At 37.9% G+C, this 21,639-nt stretch overlaps 1 protein-coding gene across 1 annotated transcript; it reads left to right on the top strand.

The window, feature by feature from the left end:
- The first annotated feature begins 846 nt into the window (after window positions 1-846).
- On the top strand, window positions 847-21,280 carry TAB3 (TGF-beta activated kinase 1 (MAP3K7) binding protein 3). The gene is made up of 6 exons (XM_059820446.1): window positions 847-1,005; window positions 4,007-5,459; window positions 8,674-8,834; window positions 12,110-12,203; window positions 13,751-13,834; window positions 16,773-21,280. The coding sequence occupies exons 1-6, from the start codon at window positions 904-906 to the stop codon at window positions 16,919-16,921; spliced, it is 2,043 nt and encodes a 680-aa protein (XP_059676429.1). The 5' UTR covers window positions 847-903; the 3' UTR covers window positions 16,922-21,280.
- Window positions 21,281-21,639: the final 359 nt, after the last annotated feature.

Raw genomic sequence — 21,639 nt, 5'->3', positions numbered from 1 at the left:
AAGTCTTTGTGAATCTTTACTTAGACTTCAGCTACCTTTTGATTGCTGCGGTGATCATGAGCCACAAGTGAGAAAAGCATTTGTTGACTCAGACTGTATTTGCCTTCTAGTAGTCCTTGGGTATTGAAGTTCAGATAGAATCTTTTCACTGTTGAATACAAGAATCCTGAAATGGATAGAGGGGGTTTTTGTCACTAATCACGTTAGTACGAATATAATAGGTGCTTTACAAAAATCCTAAATAGATGCTTATTGTAATCCTAAACAGGACTCTTTAAATTCTGTTTAACTCTTGTTATGTTTCACAAAAATTGTTTCCAACTTCTTGGATTTGTAGTGATATAAAGAGGAAAGTGTTTAAGCCCTAATACTAGAGGAGTATTTTTGGATAATTGTGCTACTTAGTTTTCCAGCCTGTTATTTCTAGCATGTTGTAAATAACAAAGACATGCATGCTTTGTGATAACTTCAGACTCTTCTACAAACTGTTCAGAATTTCACTGGGAGTAAATATGTAACAGTTCCATTTTATGCAGGTCAGATTAAGTTATGCCTGCATGGTACCATAATGGGACTGTGTAAAAACCTGAACTGGCACATTCCAGTGAAATGTCATGTAGGCATACTGTGATATGTTAAGTGTTTTAATACTAGAGTTTGAGACATGATGATTCCCACTCTTGTATTGAAGCCATTGTCTCTCTTGATATCTAGATCTAAAAATGTAATACAATAATTCTTGTACATATGCAGCTGGGGAAGGAGAAGATGTTTTAATGGCTTAGAAGATAATTGATTGTGTTTTCTTTCTTACAGAAAATGCCAGAAGCCTCAGAAGACCATAATCATTGGAAGGCTTGTTGACTTCTATTTTTTGGTAATCTGGAACATCATCAATCTGGCATGGCGCAGGGCAGTCAACAACTCGACGTGCAGGTACTCCATGATCTCCGACAACGTTTCCCTGAGATACCTGAAGGGGTGGTATCTCAGTGCATGCTTCAGGTATGGTAAAGAGTTTTTAAGAGTCTGTGTATTTTATTTTTGTAGTATGAAAATTCTTTTTAGTAGTATACATGGAGCATAGATTTTCATTCTTCTGGTTTTATTTTGAAAGGGTGGAAGACTCCACTACTTGCATTTTTGTCCTGTCTTTTATGTACAAAGATTTTATCATTTTTCACTTATGTTTGTGGGGTTTTTTCCCCTGACTATTCTTCTTTGTGTATGCAACCTGTGACTGTATGCATGCAGGGAATAAGGAAAGTGGCTAATGGGATGATTATTGATGATGGTTACTTAAATAACATACATGTACTGCAGGAGATTTTAGCAAACAATGACTCATTCTTCCAAGATAAAGAACTGGCTTTAGCTAGGAATCTAACGGTTTTCTGTCTTCATGGCATCTTTCTGCCACAGCTGTCCAAAGGTTTATTTTTACTTCTGTGTTTCCAAGTCAGGTGGCAGTTCTTTTTTTTTTCTTTTATTTTTCCTTTCCTTTCCATTTCTTCCTTCCACCTTCACTGAAAATCACAAATTTGAAGTGATAATAAGTGACCACACATAATAATTTTTCAAAGTCGTGGTCGTCTGGGAATACCTGCCATTAATGGGAAGATTCAGGAGTGGAATAGAAACATTTAAGATCTGGTCTGGCCTTGTGTGGCCATGGCTAAGGTTGAACCTAATGTGATAAACTGCTGCTTGTGAAAGTAGCAAAGTTGTATTTGCATCCTACCTGACCCTGGCAGAACAGTAGGTTTACTTACAACTGTGTCTGTAATTTTTGCATTGTGTGTCTTCTAAACCATACAAATACAAATAAATTGCTTTCAGACAAATGTAAAGCGGGAGAAGCCCTGCAATATAAAGCTTTACTTATCCTGACAGCCATCTCTTCTGTACTGTTAAGTACATGATCCATTTGATGAACTATGTTCAAGTCATAGACATCTTTAAACTAATAAAATTGAAGAACCCCTAATGCTGCAGAAGCATATGGTGTTCTATATCTGTAATAGGATGTTCTGAATAGCTAGTTAACATTACATTGCAAACAACTGTCATTTTTTTAAGTGTAGAATTTGTTTCCAAAACCACTTTATATTTGTCTTAAGATACATGAGCTGGTTTCCATTAACCTATTGCAATACATGCTTCAGATTTAAACCAGCGTGAGTTTTGGACCTATTAAAAATTGAGGGTCCTTTGAAATGACAAATATGTTCCATACCCTGAGAAAAACAGGTTAGGACTTGTCCTATCTACGTTCTCTCTACCTCTACCCTGATGAAGTGACCTAAGGAAGCTGAGGAGTCTATGAAGTCCTATTACATGGGAAGTGGCTGATGGTAGTGGTTAACTTTTTTGAGACTGCTGTCTTGGCACTGTGATGCTGGTTATTATTACAAGGTCTGGTTCCCACATGTTCTGGTTTTAAGTTTTTCTGTGATATGTCTGGATATTCCCCTTGACCTTGGGGTCTAGAAGGGGAGCTTGGCATGAAGGGGAAGTAGTCAAGGAGAAGTAGCCATAGAGTGAGAGCCATACATAATTAAGTGCTGGACTCTTTTGTCTTCTGCCATGTTCGGTAGCAAGTCTTCATCTGAGAAGATGCTGAATATGTGTGTTTGATAGTGAAATCATATGAAATTTTGGGAAAGTTGTCTTCACTTTAGTATTAAGACTGACTAGGTATCAACCCTTTAGAAAAGAAGCGTAACAGTGACTTTTCAACCAACTGGATAGGCTGTTGAAAATTCTATTGCAAGGCCACATGAGTATTAATATGTATACAAAATTTATGTAGTGGTAGTGTTTAAGATAGACGTGAAACCATTATTATATTCCTTAGAATGGTATCTTAGCACACTAAGGAAGGCGGGGGTGTATGCATGTGTATATAAATACATACACCCTTGTTCTGGTAGGAGGTGCTGTATGTCACAGAAGGTACCAGTCTTGGATCACATGTAACAAAGTTAGGGTGCTGAGGGCCAGATGTAGTTGAATTTGACTTAAAGTGAATTTTTTTCTTTAACTACTGTTAAAATTAAAAACTGAGCCACAGCTGATATAGGCTGTTGTATAAGAAACTGGAGAGAAGAAAAAAAAAAATCCACAACCTGGAATGCTTTCTAGTGGTTTTACGCTTTTGGAAAAGCTATCGTGCGTGTCCGTCTTCTAACAAGACTAGATTAACCTAAAATGGGTGGAGAGGTGAAGAAGGGAAGGGGAATTCCCCATTATACTTTTGATTTGATTCATAATTTATTGTCTGTATAGTTTCAGCTGCTGGTACCACAGAACAAATCAAACATTTACAGGGGTTATTTTGTTTCCTCACTGATGTACGAATAAACCTTTTTTTAGCTTTGAGCGTGAAATTCTTGAAGGCAGTTGAAATAATGTCAGAATTTTAAGGTGCTTTATGGAATTGTCAGTAATTTTTCAAGCAATACTTATTCTGACTTTGGTTTTAAGGCATTAAATTTTGTTCTCATTAAATTCTCTTCTAGGAGAAGCTGATTTAAAATGTTGGGCTTTTAAACTTTCAGGTAAAGGGAAATAGTCAGGTAAACAGTAAAATAAAGGTGTAAACAGTAAACACTCAGGTAAACATTAAAACGTCACCTGCATTTTTGTTTCAACTTTCCACAGTTTGCAATTTTTGATTTGTGTTGTTATTGGAAGTTGTTAATCGTACATACCTGTTCCTTGCAGAAGATGCCAAGAGTTCTAACCATTGCTTTCCCCAAAACTGGACTTGCTGTAGCTAGTGTTACTATAGCATTTTGCTAGATGCAATGTGAGCTATGTACTACTAGCATATTATGACCTAGTAGGTATTACCTTTATTTCAAAATTCGTGTCTGTGAAATGTTATCCCTAGTTGTGTTCAAGCTAGGCTTGATTGCAGCTTCAGTTGAATGCTTGTTGAACACTGAGCAGTGGCTTTTTCTTTTGCTATTTGACAATAATAGATGTCCATTCTTACTCCTAGAACAACAACAACCTAGATGCCTGTTGTCGAGCCCTTGCACAGGAGAGCAACAAATACTTATACGTGGAGTACCATAGCCCTGATGACACCAGAATGAATAGAAATAGCCTTTTGCACATTAATCTGGGTATACATCCTCATACCAGCTATCATGCAGGGGATGGAGCTCAACTTAATGGTGGTCGTACACTGGTACACAGTTCAAGCGATGGACATATTGATCCACAACGCACAGCAGGTAAACAGCTGATATGCTTAGTTCAAGAACCACACTCTGCTCCCGCTGTTGTGGCAGCTTCTCCTAGTTATAATCCATTTTTCATGAATGACCAGAATAGAAATGCAGCTACTCCTCCTCCACAGCCACCTCCACAGCCATCTTCCATACAACCAGGAATGAACACGTCTGCTATGCAAGGCCCTCCTCCCACGTATATGCACATACCTCGGTACAGTACAAATCCCATTACTGTTACAGTATCACAAAACCTCCCCTCTGGACAGAGTGTACCCAGAGCTCTACAAATTCTTCCACAGATTCCAAGCAATCTTTATGGGACTCCTGGCTCTATTTATATAAGACAAACATCTCAAAGTTCTTCAGGACGACAGACTCCTCAGAATACACAGTGGCATTCATCGCCACAGGGCCCAGTTCCACATTATACTCCCCGTCCTCTACCTGTGTATCCACATCAACAGAACTACCAACCTTCTCAGTATTCTCCTAAACAACCCCAGATCCCTCAGTCAGCTTTTCGATCACCACCGGCATCCCAGTGTCCCTCTCCCTTTGGCTCTCCTCAACACCAAGTTCAGCCTCCTCAGCTGGGTCATCAGAGTTCACATGTTTTCATGCCTCCTAGTCCTTCAACTGTCCCACCCCATCCATATCAGCAAGCATCCCAGACTTTTCAAAAACAAGGTGGTCACTCTGTATCATATCTTCCTCCTTTTGCTGGACCTAGTTTAGCCAAAGGTTCCATGAATAAAATAGAAATTACAGTTGAGCCACCGCAAAGACCTGGGACTGCAATGAACAGAAGTCCTTCACCAATAAGTAATCAACCATCTCAACGAAACCAGCACCCGCTGTATGCAGCCACTACTCCTCCTTCAAGCTCTCCATCAAGAGGTATGTCGGGTCAACCTAAACCTCCATTTAGTGTTAATCCAGTATATATTACCTACACTCAACCAACTGGACCTACAGGTGCACCAACACAGTCTCCTCGGGTAATGGTATCTCAGCCAAACCCAACCATTTTTAAAATCACAGTAGGTCGAGCACCGACTGAGAATCTTTTAAATTTAGTGGACCAAGAAGAGCGTTCTGCAGCACCAGAACCTATTCAGCCTATTTCTGTAATCCCAGGATCTGGAGGAGAAAAAGGAAGCCATAAGTATCAGAGAAGTTCTAGTTCTGGATCAGACGACTATGCTTACACTCAAGGTAAATGTTTCACCCTGCAAATTGTATTATTGTAAAATGCATTTTCAGCTTGATTTTGCTACTTACTCAGTGAGAATTTTTGAACCTGTACAGAGAAGAATAGAAATTGCACCAAAAATCATCTAATTGAGAGAGTTTGTTCTGATTTTTAAAAAATTTTGCCAAATTTCAGTCTAATACATAAAGAATTTCTGAGGCTCTTAATGTTGCTATGCTTTTGATGTTAGGGGAATTTCTTAAAAGAAAACACTGCAGCTAACAAGAGTAAGTGGTTTGTTCATATGCTGTGTGTCCGGTTTATAAATTCTGCATGGAGGAACTGTGTCATAAAGATACATGCGGATTTTATTATTTTTTGTATTTGTTCCGTACTCGGGTGCTTTATAAAACCTGAAGCACTAACTTCTGCAGGGAATTTAAATCAATTTATTTGGTTTAGATTGAAGAGAATTAAGTGAAAGATGAGAGGGAGGTAGGATTACAGCTAAAATTACTTCGGGTGTAAATACAAATCATATTTTTGTTTTGAAAGGTATTAAAATAATTATTTTGAAGAACTTAATCAAAAGTTTACTTCTTCCACTTAGATTTTTCAAAGAGGAGGAAGAGATTGGCAGACAAATTTTAGGATGTGTGTTCTGCTGCATAGGGATAGAACATAGTTAGTCTTAATGCCATGTATAAATGAATAATTTAGTATTTTAGTAAAAAAAAAAAAAAGGTGAAATCTAACCTTTAGCTGAAAACTGCTTTTCTCAGACTAATCTGCTTCATAGATTTGAAACATTTAAAATTGAGCAAATGAATCAGTCTGCAAGCATTTAAACCAATCATTTGGGGTAATGACAGAATGATAATCAGCAGCAATTATTTAAAGAAAGTACTTTGTTTCTGCATTTGTGTTTGGAAAAGTCTATTCCTCCATTGCTCCTTCTAGCCTTCCTTTCACTTTAGCGAGCTGAAATAATGGTTATAATGCTGTTCTGTAGTTCTTGATTTCTTATTTCGCTTTGTGTCTTTTGAGCTATTCTAACTCATTAACAAAGAGCTGTTCTGTACCTGGTAGACCCAATTAGGAATGTTATTTAGAGAGAACGAACACTAGTAGGTCTGTAACTCCATATGCTTTCTTTGGTGGTGTTCCTATTACAGCTTCATTAAAGAGTGTCAGTTATGTGAGAAAACTGTAAGTAGCTTCACATAACTGAGAAAAACATATTCTGAAATGTAGAAATCTTTTTTTGCCTTTGTATCTTTGACTAGATTTGTGTATTTGAAAAACAAAACCAATAAAACTAGTTAGTATATGTTTTGGGGGCATCTGCTTTTATGGCAATACCTACCACAGCTGGGACTTTATTATAGCCTTTGTTATTGCTGCAATCTGAACTCTTGAGAGAAATAAACTGTAGAAGAATAAACGTTATATTTTTTTACTACCACAAAGGAGTCCTAAAGAAGAGTATATTTAACAGCTTGATTTAGGGAACAAATTTGTTTAATTTTCTTTTGAATATGAACCATTGTGAAAAGTTCCAAAAATCCATTCTGGTATCTGTACTTCCACTATTTCTTTGTAGTGTGAGTCATGTTTGATGAGTTGTACTAGAGTATGATGTGAAGCTATGCAATGTAGTCATATCAGATATTAAGTTGGTGGAGTCACACAAAGACAAGGTTTGATAGTAATAGTGGAAAATCATACAGCCTGGTATCTGTACTTTCTTTTTTTAAAAATTTTGTGATCTCTTAAACTCTACTTGGGTGACTTACGCTACTTCAAAAAGTAGATAACAGTTTTGTTCAGTAATACTGGTGCCTGTATTATAAAAACATCTGATGTTGTTCTTGGATAGGATTTTCAGTGTTTATTCTTTGGTCGTGAACTGGTGGATCCATACAAAATCCAAAGTATAGTGCTACGTTTTTGCACAGAATACTGATATCTGATAAAAAACACTGTCATTTTTATGCTCCTGACTTTTTTTTTGTCCTCCTCCAGTAAGCTGTGTCATATTGTTGCTTGTTTTTTCTAACTTTTTTTTTTTAGCTAGTATGCAGATATTCTTGAGATACTTTGTAGTTTTTCCTTGCCTGTGTTAGGTAGGGGTGAAGAAAAGGGCAGGTGCTGGCTGATGCTTTGTATGAAATAGCATTTTGCAGATTCTACAGCATCTTCATAGATTTGAGCATTTTGCTGGAACATTGTTATCTGAGCAGCGTGCTTGTCTGAATACCCACTGCAAATTTCTCTTACTTGTCTCTGTCCTAGTAGACTTTAATCAGGTAAAAACATCCAGATCAGAAAGTGCTAAGCATCACACTACTTAACTTGGCCAGTTTTGCATCATGATGAAATACTGAGAAACGCTCTTCTTGTAGAAACTGAATATTATTTTCCAGCTACTTAAAATTCTTTCTTTGGCTGCTCTGGAAGCCCAACATCAGCTTATGACTGAGAGTCATAAATTTCAGTACCATGACAAAAATATGAGGGAATGATTAACAGCAGAGAGACATTAGAGGACAGCCAATCAGCCCTATTGTAGAATTGAAGACTCTGAAGCACATGAGCTTCCCCCACTTTTTATTTTCTGGATTCTCTAGTCTGTTTTATTGGAGTTCCATAGTTTTGCCTTTGAGTACTGGGGAAATTAGTATTGAGAATTACAGTATTCTCTGAAAAGCTAAGACTACTTAAAGTCATTATAGCATGATCTGTAATAGCAGTGAAAAAAACAAATCAGGACTGACATTTGGCTAATGTCTCAAGGCTAGCGTGTCAGCTGCTATTGAGCAGCAGATATGAAGTGTGTGTTACCTTCTGATCTTACCTCTGGTATTTATTTTTTTTTTTGTCAGTACAATATTAATATAACTAGGTTGCTGTTTCATCCTGAGAAGCTGTCTCCTTGTACAGGTGCCTTTGTATTTTTGAGACGAGAAAGACCAAATGCAAAAAAAGAAGCTTTGACCAAAATGGTAATATCAACTTCAAGTTACTGTCTAAAATGTGTTTTTAGTCTGGAAGAACTTTGTTCTAAATTGTAGTTCATTTGGCATGAAAGCATCTTCACACTGATATTTGGCTGCATGTTTATGATCACTTTTTTTTTTTCCAGAAAGGTCACTCATGAATCTTACGCATAAGTTAAGAGTTCAGTTTTCCAGATTTTTGTGTGTTAGTAACAATTTCTTCTATGTAAAACATTAGCCTTGCTGTTACATCAACGAGCAAGGATGGAGAGATTAGCAAAGGAACTGAAGCTTGAGAAAGAAGAGCTTGAACGCCTGAAAGCTGAAGTCAATGGTATGGAGCATGATCTAATGCAGAGGCGCCTTCGAAGAGTTAGCTGTACAACTGCAATTCCAACAGTAAGCAATTTGTTAGTATTTTAATTCAAGATACAAATTTATTTTTTATGTTTTCATGAACTAAAGTATTATACAAAAAATATTTTGGGGAATAAAATCTTCAATCTTTGGAGATTTTTTTTTAAGTTCTTGGCTTGTCGTAAGCCAGTTCTTGTAATTTAAGAAACAGATAGGTGTCCAACTTTCTTAGTGTTCACAACAGAATTTCTGAAACTTGTATACATATGCTTTTATGGACCACAGAACTGAAAAGATAGTTATTTTCCTGACAACCTATAAAAGTGTATGTCCAAGCCTATTTAAAGAGCCCAAGCCATATACAGCTTGGTGTTCATGCAGCAAGGTTTCATGTTGTTTGGGTTTTTTTTTTAAAAAAAAAAGGTGTTTTGTTATATTGAGGTTGCATCTCATAGACAATCTATTTCCCCTTTGGTATGTGCAGGATGTGCCAAGTAACTTTTCAGTGGCAGTGTTGGCTCAAATAGTTAGCACCTCTCTCTCTTTTCCTTGTTGATACTTCCTATTTGTGTGACTTCCACCTGCAAGTGACTCTAGCCTGCACATCTTGTATGGCTCTGGTAAGAGAATTCATCTGACTGAAAAATAACTTCCACTTTGTGCAGTTGTTAGCCAAATCAGTTCAGACTCACTATATTGACATAAACAATGCACACAGATGTAGGCTGGAAGACATAATAGGGGCTGTTAGCTGCTTACCTACTATGGCTGCTGTATGTGTCATCTGCCTCAGGGCAGCATTGGCAGGTATGTGCCTGGGAGGAATGCAGAGGCACTGTCTGTGGGTGCAAGGATGAGGGTTAGGAAAGCCAAAGCCCAACTGGACTTGAATCTGGCATGGGATGTCAAAGACAAAAAGAAGGTCTTCTATTAGTACATAGGTGACAAAAGGAAGGCCACCGAAAATGTGGGCCCATTGCTCAACAAGACCTGGTTACATAGGACATGAAAGAGGCTGAGATACTGAATACCTTCTTTGCCTCAGTCTTTACAGGCCTTCAGGAATCCCGAGTCCCAGAGACCCCAGGAAAAGTCTGGAGCAGGGAAGTTATGCCCTTGGTGGAAGAAGATCAGGTCAGGGAGTACTTAAGCAAAGCAGACATACATGAGTTCATGGTCCTGGATGGGATGCACCCACGAGTGCTGAGGGAGCTGGCAGATGTCATTGCGGGGCCACTCTAGATAAGCTTTGATTGATTATGGTGTTTGGGAGAAGTGCCTGAAGACTGGAGGAGAGCAAATGTCACTCCTGTCTTCAAGAAGGAGGACCCAGGGAGCTACAGGCTGGTCAGCCTCACCTTGATCCCTGGGAAAGTGATGGAGCAGCTAATCCTGGAGACCATTTCCAGGCACATGAAGGACAAGAAAGTGATCAGCAGTAGTCAGCATGGATTCACCAGGGGGAAGTCAAGCTTGACCAATTTGATAAACTTCTAGGATGAAAAGACTGTCCTGGTAGATGAGGGAAGAGCAGTGGTTATTGTCTACCTGGACTTCAAGAAGGCTTTCAACATTGTCTCCTGTAAGTTCTTCATAGAGAAGCTGATGAAGTATGAGCTGGATGAGCAGACAGTGAGATGGATTCAAAACTGGCTGAACAGCCAGGCCAAGAGTGTGGTAATCGGTGGCACAAAGTCTGGATGGAGGGCAGTAACTAGTGGTGTACTGCAGGGGTCAATACTGAGTCTGATCCTGTTTATCATCATCTTTAATGATCTGGATGATGGGACAGAGTGTACCCTCAGCAGTTTGCTTATGACTCAAAACTGGGAGAGTTGTGCTGCCATTGAGAGGGACCTCAACAAACTGGAGAAATGAGCTGGCAGGAACCTCATGCCATTCAACAAGGGGAAGTACTAAGTCCTGCCACTTGGGGAGGAACAATCCCGTGCACCAGTATAAGCTGGGGGCTGACCAGCTGGAAAGCAGTTTTGCAGAAAAGGCCCTGGTGGTCCTGGTGGAGACCAAGATGAAAATGGGCCAGCAATGTGGCAAAGAAGGCTAATGATACCCTGGGCTGCATTAGGAGTGTTGCTAGCAAGGGGAGAGAGGTTACCCTTCTCCTATATTCAGCACTGGTGAGGCCACACTTAGAATATGGTGTCCAGGAGTGGGCTCCCCAGTACAGGAGAGAGACATGGTCATACTGGAGAGTCCAGTGAAGGGCCACAAAGATGATTAAGCATCTCTCCTGTGAGCACAGGCAAAGAGAGCTAGGACTGTTCAGCCTGGGAAGATAAGGCTCAGGGGGAGATCTTATCAATGTATATAAATACGTGAAGGGAGAGTGCAAAGAAAAAAAGGGTGCAAAAAGCCACGCTCTTTCCACTGGTGCCCATTGACAAGACCAGAGGCAATGGGCACAAACTGAAACACAGGAGGGTCCCTCTGAACATCAGGAACCACTTTTTTACTGTGTGGTTGGCTGAGCACTTGCACAGGTTGCCCAAGGAAGTTGTGGACTATCCATCTTTGGAGATATTCAAAAGCTGTCTGCCATCTGGGCAGAGGGGTTGGACCAGATGACCTCCAGAGGTGGCTTCCAACCTTCAACATTCTGTGATTTTTTTGTGACTGTGATGCTGGATTGTATTCTAGGATAAGATAGTTATTCCTACATATGTGTTAATAATTACTGCTGCTAGCATTAAGAACGCTTTATATTCCAGTAGCTTAGGGTTTCTTAATGATGTGCAAATATATGGACTTAAATAACTGATTATTCAATTAAGAATAATTACTGTCTTGCAGTATTGAACAACTTAAATATACTGGACTAGAAGGTTTAGCATGTTGGAGCTCCTTGGGGTGATGCAAATAAATAAACTTCTGACCTTATTTGGTTATAATCAAGTAATAATTATGTGACCTGCAGATTGTATTCTGTTTCCTGATCATCTTTATGTAAACTCATGTAGCAAGTCATCTATTTGTACAGAATTTTATAAGGTGTACCGTTTTATAAACTTGAGCTCAGCTATGTCTTCTTACTAATGAGTTGTAATATTAAGTAACTTGTTCATTTTTGTTGGTTTGTTTTGTTTTCCTCCTCAAATGCCAATAGAAGAACATTTTTTTGAGGGAATAAATTGGGTAGGGGGAATGGGAGAGACACTGGAATCTTGGCTATTTTTTTCAGTGCCTTATCTATAGTCAGTTTCTAATAAAGCTGTTAACAAAGATTTAGCAATGTTATTTCTATGTCAGATAAGATGCTGACTTTCCCACAATCACTATTTTGGGTTGTTTCTTTCTAGCCTGAGGAAATGACCAGATTAAGAAGCCTCAACAGACAGCTCCAGATAAATGTTGACTGTACACTGAAAGAAGTTGATCTCCTTCAATCTAGAGGTATAGAATTGATAGTTTTTTAAAAACATAATTGAGTGTTGATCTGCTTGAGGGTAGGAAGGCTCTTCAGAGGCATCTGGACAGGCTGGATTGATGGGCCAAGGGCAATTGTATGAGGTTCAACAAGGCCAAGTGCCGGGTCCTGCACTTTGGTCACAACAACCCCATGCAACGCTACAGGCTTGGGGATGAGTGGCTGGAAAGCTGCCCAGAGGAAAAGAACCTGGGGGTGTTGGTCAACAGCTGGCTGAATATGAGCCAGCAGTGTGCCTGGGTGGCCAAGAAGGTCAACGGCATTCTGGCCTGTATCAGAAACAGTGTGGCCAGCAGGAGTAGGGAGGTGATCGTCCCCCTGTACTTGGCACTGGTGAGGCTGCACCTCAAATACTGTGTTCAGTGTTGGGCCCCTCCCTACAAGAATGACATTGAGGTGCTGGAGTGTGTCCAGAGAAGGGCGATGAAGCTGGTGAGGGGTCTGGAGCATAGGTCTTATGAGGAGCGGCTGAGGGAACTGGGGTTGTTCAGCCTGGAGAAGATAAGGCTGAGGTGAGACCTTATCGCTCTCTACAATTACCTGAAAGGAGGTTGCAGAGAGGTTGGTGTCGGTCTCTTAAGTAAAAAGTGATAGGATGAGAGGAAATGGCCTCACATTGCACCAGGGGAGGTTTAGGCTGGGTATTATGAAAAATTTCTTTACTGAAACGGTTGACTGACATTGGAATAGGCTGCCCAGGGAGGTGGTTGAGTCACCATCCCTGGGGTATTTAAAAGACTGTAGATGTGGCAGTGCTAGGTTTATGGTTGGACTTGATAATCTTAAGGGTTTTTTCCAACCTAAATGATTCTATGATTCTAATATAGTATGTGCTTAAATGTGGATACTTGGACTCTTCAGAGTTCAGTTTTGATTATCAGTATCAACTTATCTCTAAAAGGTGTCTTTTCCAGTTGCAACCTGATAAACTTGACTTGCTAGTATTTCTGTTGGCCAAGTTAAATTACATTACCAAGAAAGTGCTGACTTAAAAGTGATTTTGTCAAGAGCAAATTAAAAAAGAATACTCCGTAGTGAAGGGTCTTAACCTAAATTTTTAACTTTTTGCTGACAGAGGCTCTGACCAAGTAATACAAAACAGAACTACAGGTTGCAACCAAGAAGTTGGCAAACAGAAATCTACTTAGGTCTTTAAAAATCCTCCTTCTCCAACAGAAACTTGACATAAATACAGTCAAATAGATTAGAATATGCATAGTCCTCCTTTTTTACCAAGAATGTGTCCTACAGAAAGATTTACATTTTCACATATTTTTAAAGCAATACAGAATGTTGAGCTGGAGTTCATTCTTCAATATGGGATTAGCCTGCTAAAAATTGCTAGAATCAACAAAACTGAAAATATGTGACAAAAGATTACTCAGGAAAAAGCTAATATATAATGTCATAATAAAGAGATACATAGAATCTGAAGCCTCTAGATGTTCATATCACTGGCAGAGGCATGTAAATAACCATGGAGTTACGCTTTCTTACTTTTCTTTTCTGACAGGGAACTTTGATCCGAAAGCCACGTGTAACTTCTATGATAACATAGAGCCTGGTCCTGTTGTGCCACCAAAGCCATATAAAAAGGGTAGGTCAACAAACAAGCATCAAGTTACCTAATCTGCATTGAGAAAGCCTTTTTTTTTCCCCTTCTTTTTTTTTAGAAACGCCTGTGATGACAGGAAGCAATTCTAATTGTTACAACTTTTCTCTATACATAAACCAAACTAGGACATTTTGATATAAGTGCAGTAATCCTGGCTACAACTTGTAAATACTGTTATTCACTATTAAAAAAAGAGTTGAAAGTATACAAATTTCTGCGTGTTAACTTGAGCTTCCTAATTATGTTTTTTTTTAAAATACTTCTAGGTTAAAAGCTTTATGTCAGGTTTGTTTAGCTGTCTTCTAATACATGTTGTTAGGATTTTATAGTTTAGTTGGGATCTTTCATGCAAGTTTAAGTGGTCACAGCAGCTTTTTAAAATTTGCATTTATATTTTTAATTATATTTTAACTTTACTGGTCACACTTTACCTATTTTTTGTGCAGAGTATGAATTTCACAGTAGCCTTGAAGTTTTAGCACAGCAAGAGCTTCAGACATTTTAAGGACCAAGACAGAACACGATTCCTCACATCAGTCTAAAGAGTTAACAGTGTCCCACTTGTACAAGTTCCTTACTGGTTTCTAAAATTTTCTGTGCTAATTGTATAGTATCTAGGATTCATATCCAGCTGAGGACACTTAAGTTTTATGTAAGCACAGGAGCAATGTTATTTAGTCTCACTTTTTGCCCGGTAGAGATTCGGTCAGTACATCCCAGAGTGACTTAACTCGCCGTTAGTAGACACCTAGTGGCAGTGCAGCTCAGTAGCTCTCTGAACTCCACTATGTTTAGTGGTGATTTTGGAGCAGAATCCTGCCTTTTGTCTCAGGACCTTTTTGGACCTTTTTTTTTTTTTTACTTTGTGAAATCTTTTAAAAGAATGGTTTCAAATCTTAGTGGACTTTTTTAAACACTTTGTATCTTTCTGCTGAAATAGCCAGTCTGGGATCCTGTGCTCTGATACAGAGAAAACCGTGGTCTTTTCTCTGAAAATGTTATGTGTGATAAGATTTATAATATTGTGTCTCCTCTTACTGTAACTAGTATGTACTAAAATTGTTAGTGGAAAAGAAGTCACTCTTCTGAATCAGTAACCATACAGTCTGCTTGAAAATCCAAATTTTGTAAGTAAGTTCTAGTTGCTTCATAAAGGTTTTTGCAGTTGAATTTTGAATACATATAAGGAAATTTTCCCCCTCTTTTGAAGCAAGTATTTTACCCTTCGAGGTAATAAAATGTTTAGTATGTGGAAATTTTAAAAGAAAGAGAAGGCCCAAAACTACTGCTTATGGTTCAAAAATAACCCCAATACTGGATGTGTTCCCTGCATAGGTGGTAGTGTCCAGGAAAGACAGTAGCAGCAGGTGAGCAGTGGTGTGAAGGCAGCTGCCTGGATTTATGTTAAACTGCAGTCATGTGGTTGATTGAAGGCACAGCTACTTTGTGATGCTTGAACAGATTCTCTTAATTACAGTAGCCTATTTGATTTATTATTTCAAAGCGAAATAACATGCAAAACTTGCATGAAATAAGTGATTTTATTTGGCAATTGGAAAGATAGTGTCTTGTAAAGATTGTACGACTTTTATGGCTAGCTTCCTGGTTTTGTCTGTCAGCTTATTAGAGATCAGTTTTAGGACTGGTGTACTGTATTCTGAGCTTGGCTTTTAACATGGACTAATCAAAATAATATTTTTTTTTCTTAAAAATTCCATTTCTGTAATACCCAGCTGTTGAAAGTGTGGGCAGACAGACAGGTATGGGAAGACAAGGGTCTGCTCTGTGCTGCTGTCTGGCTAGTCAACATGAATGCAGTCTAGTGCCTACACTACTTGCTTAGAAGGAATTTGTTGAGGCCAAGCACTGTTAATGTGACTACACAACTTCTGGACTGGAGAGAGTTTACATCTAAGCAAGGAAGTTACTTGCATTTTCTTTAAGTATGTCTCTGAAGACAAACCTGAGTACTATTTGCATTAATTTTGTCATCAGCCATCTGCTAGATTTCTTAGCAGATGACAGCAATACGTGCACTTGAATTACAAATTGCAGTCTTTTTTTACAACCTTAGTTCTCTTTTAATTAAGCCGTTCTACAGATGTTTGTTTAGCAGATGGGTATCTTAACCTTACCTTCTAGGTATGTGTGCTAATGTTTCGAATATTAACATTTTGTAAAATGTAGTGTTTCCACATCCTAGGAGTATTTTAGTAGATAACCTGAGGTCTTGGAGTGGTGGGTAGGAGACATTAGAAAACTGAGTCTTTCCTTGGTTTAATACCTAATGTATGATTTGCATACATACTGATTTTATGAATGAAAATAGGCTTAAGTGCTGCTTCACATACACACGTACCTGCTGCAAAGCCATGAGGAAGGAAAACAATTATCCTGTTTTGAAACAGGCCTACCATTTTATTTTTATACTGTATTTTCCTCAGCCTGGATAAATGCTAGAAAAAGATGCAGAAAATATATTATCTATCAGACTGTTTGAAAGAACTAAGTTAGAAGTAGTCTTTCATTTCAGGTAAAGTAGGGTTATTGGAATTTAGAATTTGGTAATAGGCTGCTGTACATAAACCTATGAATTCACTCCTTAACAGGATGGTGTTGCAGTGCCAGTAAGAAACTTTTCAGCAAGTTTTAAGCTATTAAACAATGGTGACTGCTCTTTTTGGTTTTAGTGTAGTATGGTTAAGACACTCTGTAAAGAGGTGAAATACTTTAAATATTCAGATTTCCCAAACTGAATTAGAAGTGCTTTGGCAAAAGACCTTTAATGTTACCTAAGTGGAAAGGTTTCCACATTCATTTTAAGAGAATGTTTAATGAGGTGATAAACCAGTAGTATGATCTTGCCTATCATCCTTCTCTTCTGAAATAAGGAAAGATGTTTTCCTTTGGATTTTTTTAGAGCATCAAACCAGCTCCAAACAGACTCCACGGCCTCAACCAAGAGATGAAGACTTTGAAGGAGCTCCATGGAATTGTGATAGCTGCACCTTTCTAAATCACCCAGCACTAAATCGCTGTGAGCAGTGTGAAATGCCACGATACACCTGAAAATCAGGAAGGGGCTGCATTGGGTTGAAAATGGGCTCTGAAGCCGACAGCTTCAGTAGGAGAAAGAAACATGGGGAACCTTTCAGTCCATCTGCCTGGCCTTTGCCAGTCAACAATCTTCATATTGCAAGGGGTGGGACTAGTGTGTTAAGATGTTTCTGCTTATGCTACACCAAAAATAAATAAATTAAGGGTGAAATTCTTTCTTATCCCATTGCAGTGAGCAAAGCAGAAAATGAAACCTGACAATGTAAAAGGATTAATTTTGGGAAGAATGTATACAGGAAAGCAAATAACTACTGGTGTTTAGTCCTGTGGTTATAGTTACTGCTTAGTGGCTCTAAAAAAAAAATACTTTTTTTAAAAAAAAATTATAGGATTCTTAGTAATGATGTGAAATGTTACACTTAACCATAAAAACTGAAGAGCCAGAGCTGACTTAACCTGGCCACAGCTAGCTGGAAAACAAAGGCTCCCTGTGCTTCTAGATTGTAAGCTACTGAAAAAGAAGACAGGTAAATGCAACTATAAATTTTGCAATGTATAAAAAAACAAGGAGAAGGGTATTTGTAATTGCTGCTTTTTTTCAGGGTAACTTATGTCTACAAAAATTGCTGTTTGAAATAGTAACCTAAGGTGACTAAATGAGATACCGTATGAGTGTTACAGAGAGTTTAATCAGAGGTAATTTTTTACAATCCCTTTTGCTTGTACAGTGCTCACCTGGCTGTGTCAACACTGGTAATAAACTAAGAATGAATTCTACCTTATTACGGATGAAAATACTGCTGCATGATTTCATTAGGCCGTCGTGTTTCAAAGCTAAAAGTATGCTTTTATATACAACAATTCTAAGCCTGTGCTCTGTAGCAGCACAGCGACATATGCCAAACACAGACTACTCCAAATTCAGTTTGGAAGACTTAAGTTCAGCCATGGTTGTGTATGAGAAGAGTTTTTACCCGGTTCCTTAGGCCTTTTCAGCTTCCAATTTGTGAAGAATTCATGATGTTTACAGCACAGAAGGTACTTTGTGCCCCAGTTCAAAGTTAGCTGAGAAATAATTAATCAATTAGCTCTTCAGTAAAGGTTTATTTGCACATTGTTAATAAACCAGCCTGTATAAAATAGCAGATGCCAGATCCTGAAAATTTACACACTGCATTCTTTTTATTTTGGTCAGGAAATATTTGCCGTAGGTTGAAGAACACAAGACTTGCAACTGAAAATCATACTGGTACTTTCATGCATATGATATACTGTATTATAAAGGTGATGTTCAATCTGTTTGAATGCTTCAGGTCACTGTAATAAAGCACTCAATACTTGTGAAATCGAACTTGGGTTTGGGCAGCTGAATGATTACGTTACACAACTGTGCGACTGAGTAGGATGTTCTTGTGTACTGGTCAGAAGCTGGTACAGTGCATTTGAGTTTTTGTGGCATAACTTTGTCAAGATTCAGAGATGCAACCAAGCACGTCAGCTGAGTTCTGGTAGTTGACTTTGCGACTTTGAGGCAAAATGTGCTAGCTAAATCTTACCAGAAGAGATTTAAACTACTTCATTTTAAATTGTTCTTAGCTCATGGCAGCCACATCCATATGGTCGATTACCACAATTCACTTGATGTGTGATAACATGTTAAGCTGTGGTAGAACAATCATGTGTCTGAATCCTTATTTAAAATCAAGCAGTGTTTGTAAGGGGTGGGTGGCGGAAAACTCATCTTGACTGCATTGCTCAATCTGGTGTCTTCTCTCCCTGCAGTTTATAAAGAGAACAGTAAAAAACAAACTGTGATCTTAGATGAGGAACCAATATTTTATCTGGCATTTTTCAATATGTTCTTGCACTAATTAAATCTTCAGCATAATTTTAAATAAGCTAAGAGATCTCCAGCAATCAGTGTGCACCACTGATGAGCAAAACAAAGTCAAAGGCATCAGATTTAGTTCCCTTCCCTTTTATATTACTATGTGGGGAGCTCATCACATGTGGAAATGGGTAAAAAAATTACTGTCAAGTGAAGTTAGAAGGCAAATATTAATTTTGTTCATGTAAGTGGACAGTCTGACAAAGCTGAGATAACTAGAGAACAGATGAGCAGAAGCATTATACCTAGGATAAGCAGTACTGTTGCTGTTATCAGCTGTATAATGAATTACTCAAAACAATACCAGTAACTTCATGACTTTTCTATTGTGATGCCTTTGCCTTTGTATTTCAATTTTCTGTTCATTTGTACTTCTGTTGAAGTTCTAGAAGCATTTGTTTTTGCAACTGAAATGACAGTCAGCAAATGAGAGTAGGTGTGTCATGCATCAATAGTTTGCCATTTTCAGACAGTTGGGGGTGTGGGGGGAATACATGCAGTCCAATAATTCCCTGAACTGTAATAACCATAAATGGAGACTTGCTAATCTTAGTTGTAGCTTCACCAGAGGAAGAGAAGGAAGGCTGCCATGACAGCAAGGTACTTTATGATGAAGACTGAGTTACATTGCGAATGACTTCCTATGTACCAGTAATTTTGCTCCAGTTTTTCAATTACTCTCATTTGTTGCTTGTGCAAAAAATAAAAACCCTCTGTTGTATTCTTTTACTTGTAAATGCCCATACTCAAACATTAATAGTAAAAACTTTACATGGTGCTTGAATACTTTTAGTTTGTTAGAATGTAAATTGTATTTTGAAAATTGGAAGGTCCATTTTCCTTTTGAAAGCAGGTGATGCCATTCACACCCCAACTGAATTGTAGATTATGCCAAAAAGATTGGTTTATGTAATATTTATTGAATGCACATAAAACCCTAATGTCAGCTGGCATACAGAATGCACTGTATTGTATAAAACGTGTGTGTGTGAGAATGGTGGGATGCTGATGCCATTGTGTTGAGTTAATGCACTACTTGTTTTCTTTTTTTCCTTAATGACTGAGCTTTCCCTCAACCATGCTACTAGAGTGGTAGAGTTTGTAACTGACTTGGACATTCAGATATTCAAAATTATTTCATTGTTCATTGAAATTTTATAAAGCTTATTTTATATTTACTGTGCTATTAAGATGAACTCCCTTTAATTATAGAATACTACTGTAGTTCTTTAAAAGTTTATTTAGAGTGGGGCTTGTGGAAAATGATTCAGAACATAGTAAACCAAAAGAAATCCTGAACTTTGGATCTACTTTTAATTTGATGTAATTATTAGTCTTGTTTGGGTGAAGAGGAAAGGGGTGGGAAATCAAGAAAAAGGAAGTACTTTGTAAAATGTAGTATTAGATCAGATTGAATTGTGTATCTGTGTGTCTGTGGTGTGTGTGTGTTTCCCTTGAAAAATGGGAGGTGTGGTGAAAAGGTGTAATAATTCTTAAAAGAGCTGGTCTCAGTACTTTCTGGTTATGATATGCTACTAAATCACGGGGTTTTTAAAAAAAAACCTTTTCTTTCAGTTACTTTATCTGTCCCAGTTATACATCTCTCATTTCAATTTCTAAATACTTTTACATTTAATATTGATTGTAAAACCCCTTGAAACTGAAATAAATATACTTGAGTTGAAATGGGGACAAAACAAAAACAATAAAGAATGTTTTAAAAAAGAATGTGAGAATATGAAATATGTTAAAAACAAGCTTGTCATCAGGATGATAGTTTCTGTTTTAAAATTCAGTGGTATACCCTAGAATGTGAAAATGACTGTCCTGACAAGAAGTGGACAGTTGGACATAAACAATTCATCAGCTTGTTTGGTACCACAGAATTTGTGCTCTGTACTACAGTGACTCTAAAACTTGTAAAGAAAGAAGACGTGCACAGATATCACATCTCATAGTCAGTACTGTCTCTATGTGCTGCTGCATTTGTTTCGTTTCAAAATGTCAATATTATATGAAGCTAGCCATGACTGAATTTTGCCAGATTTCTTCAGTTTGGGGCTTTCACTGCTGTTTATGTCCATAAATATTAATGCAAATATTTTTCTTGGTTTTGAATAATCAGAAATCAATGGAGTTAATGCAATATTATAATCCTGGATTTTCAGTACCTTTGAAACCGATTTTAAAAAACTGTGTTCTTGAAAATTATTTATTTATGGTGGCACCAGTGTATCTAATCCATATTTCCTGCTGTGTGAAACCCTGTTAAATTTTTTCATTAAAAAAAGAAGACACAATCTTGTTTAATCCTGTATATATGGTGTCTACATTCTAGATTTGTGTATGCTGTGAATGAACTTATTACTAAGAGATGAAATTGTATAAAAGCATTCAGAGGCTATGCATGCATGGTACCTCCAGAAAGTGCATACTCCGAGTTGCAGATTCCTGCAAAAAATAAATTAATAAAAACTAAGCAAACATCACATCCTGCATTTGTTCTTGTATGTAATAGGAAATGTTTGGAAAATACAGCCTTTTTGCTTTCATAATCTGATTATTTCTGGTCTTCCTCTTGAACCTATAGCTATAGCAAATTTGTTCCAGGGCTTTTGGGGTTTTCTTTTGGGCGATCGATATGATTTTCATTAGGCAATTGCTGAATAGTATACTGGGGTCCAAATCCTGTTCTTGTGGACATGGACAGCTTGTATAAGCGGGAGTCCCATTTAAACGATGGATATTCTATGCCACTTCTGGTGTAGAAGCAGGACGTTGACTGTTCAGAGCGTGAAGTTGAGCTCATTGCTTTTCTCTTATTTTTGAATGGAAAGTTGTT

This window comes from Gavia stellata, chromosome 1, assembly GCF_030936135.1.
Source record: "Gavia stellata isolate bGavSte3 chromosome 1, bGavSte3.hap2, whole genome shotgun sequence".
NCBI lineage: Eukaryota > Metazoa > Chordata > Aves > Gaviiformes > Gaviidae > Gavia > Gavia stellata.
Note: the sequence above shows the minus strand (reverse complement) of the source record. Positions and strands in the feature narration are given on the sequence as shown.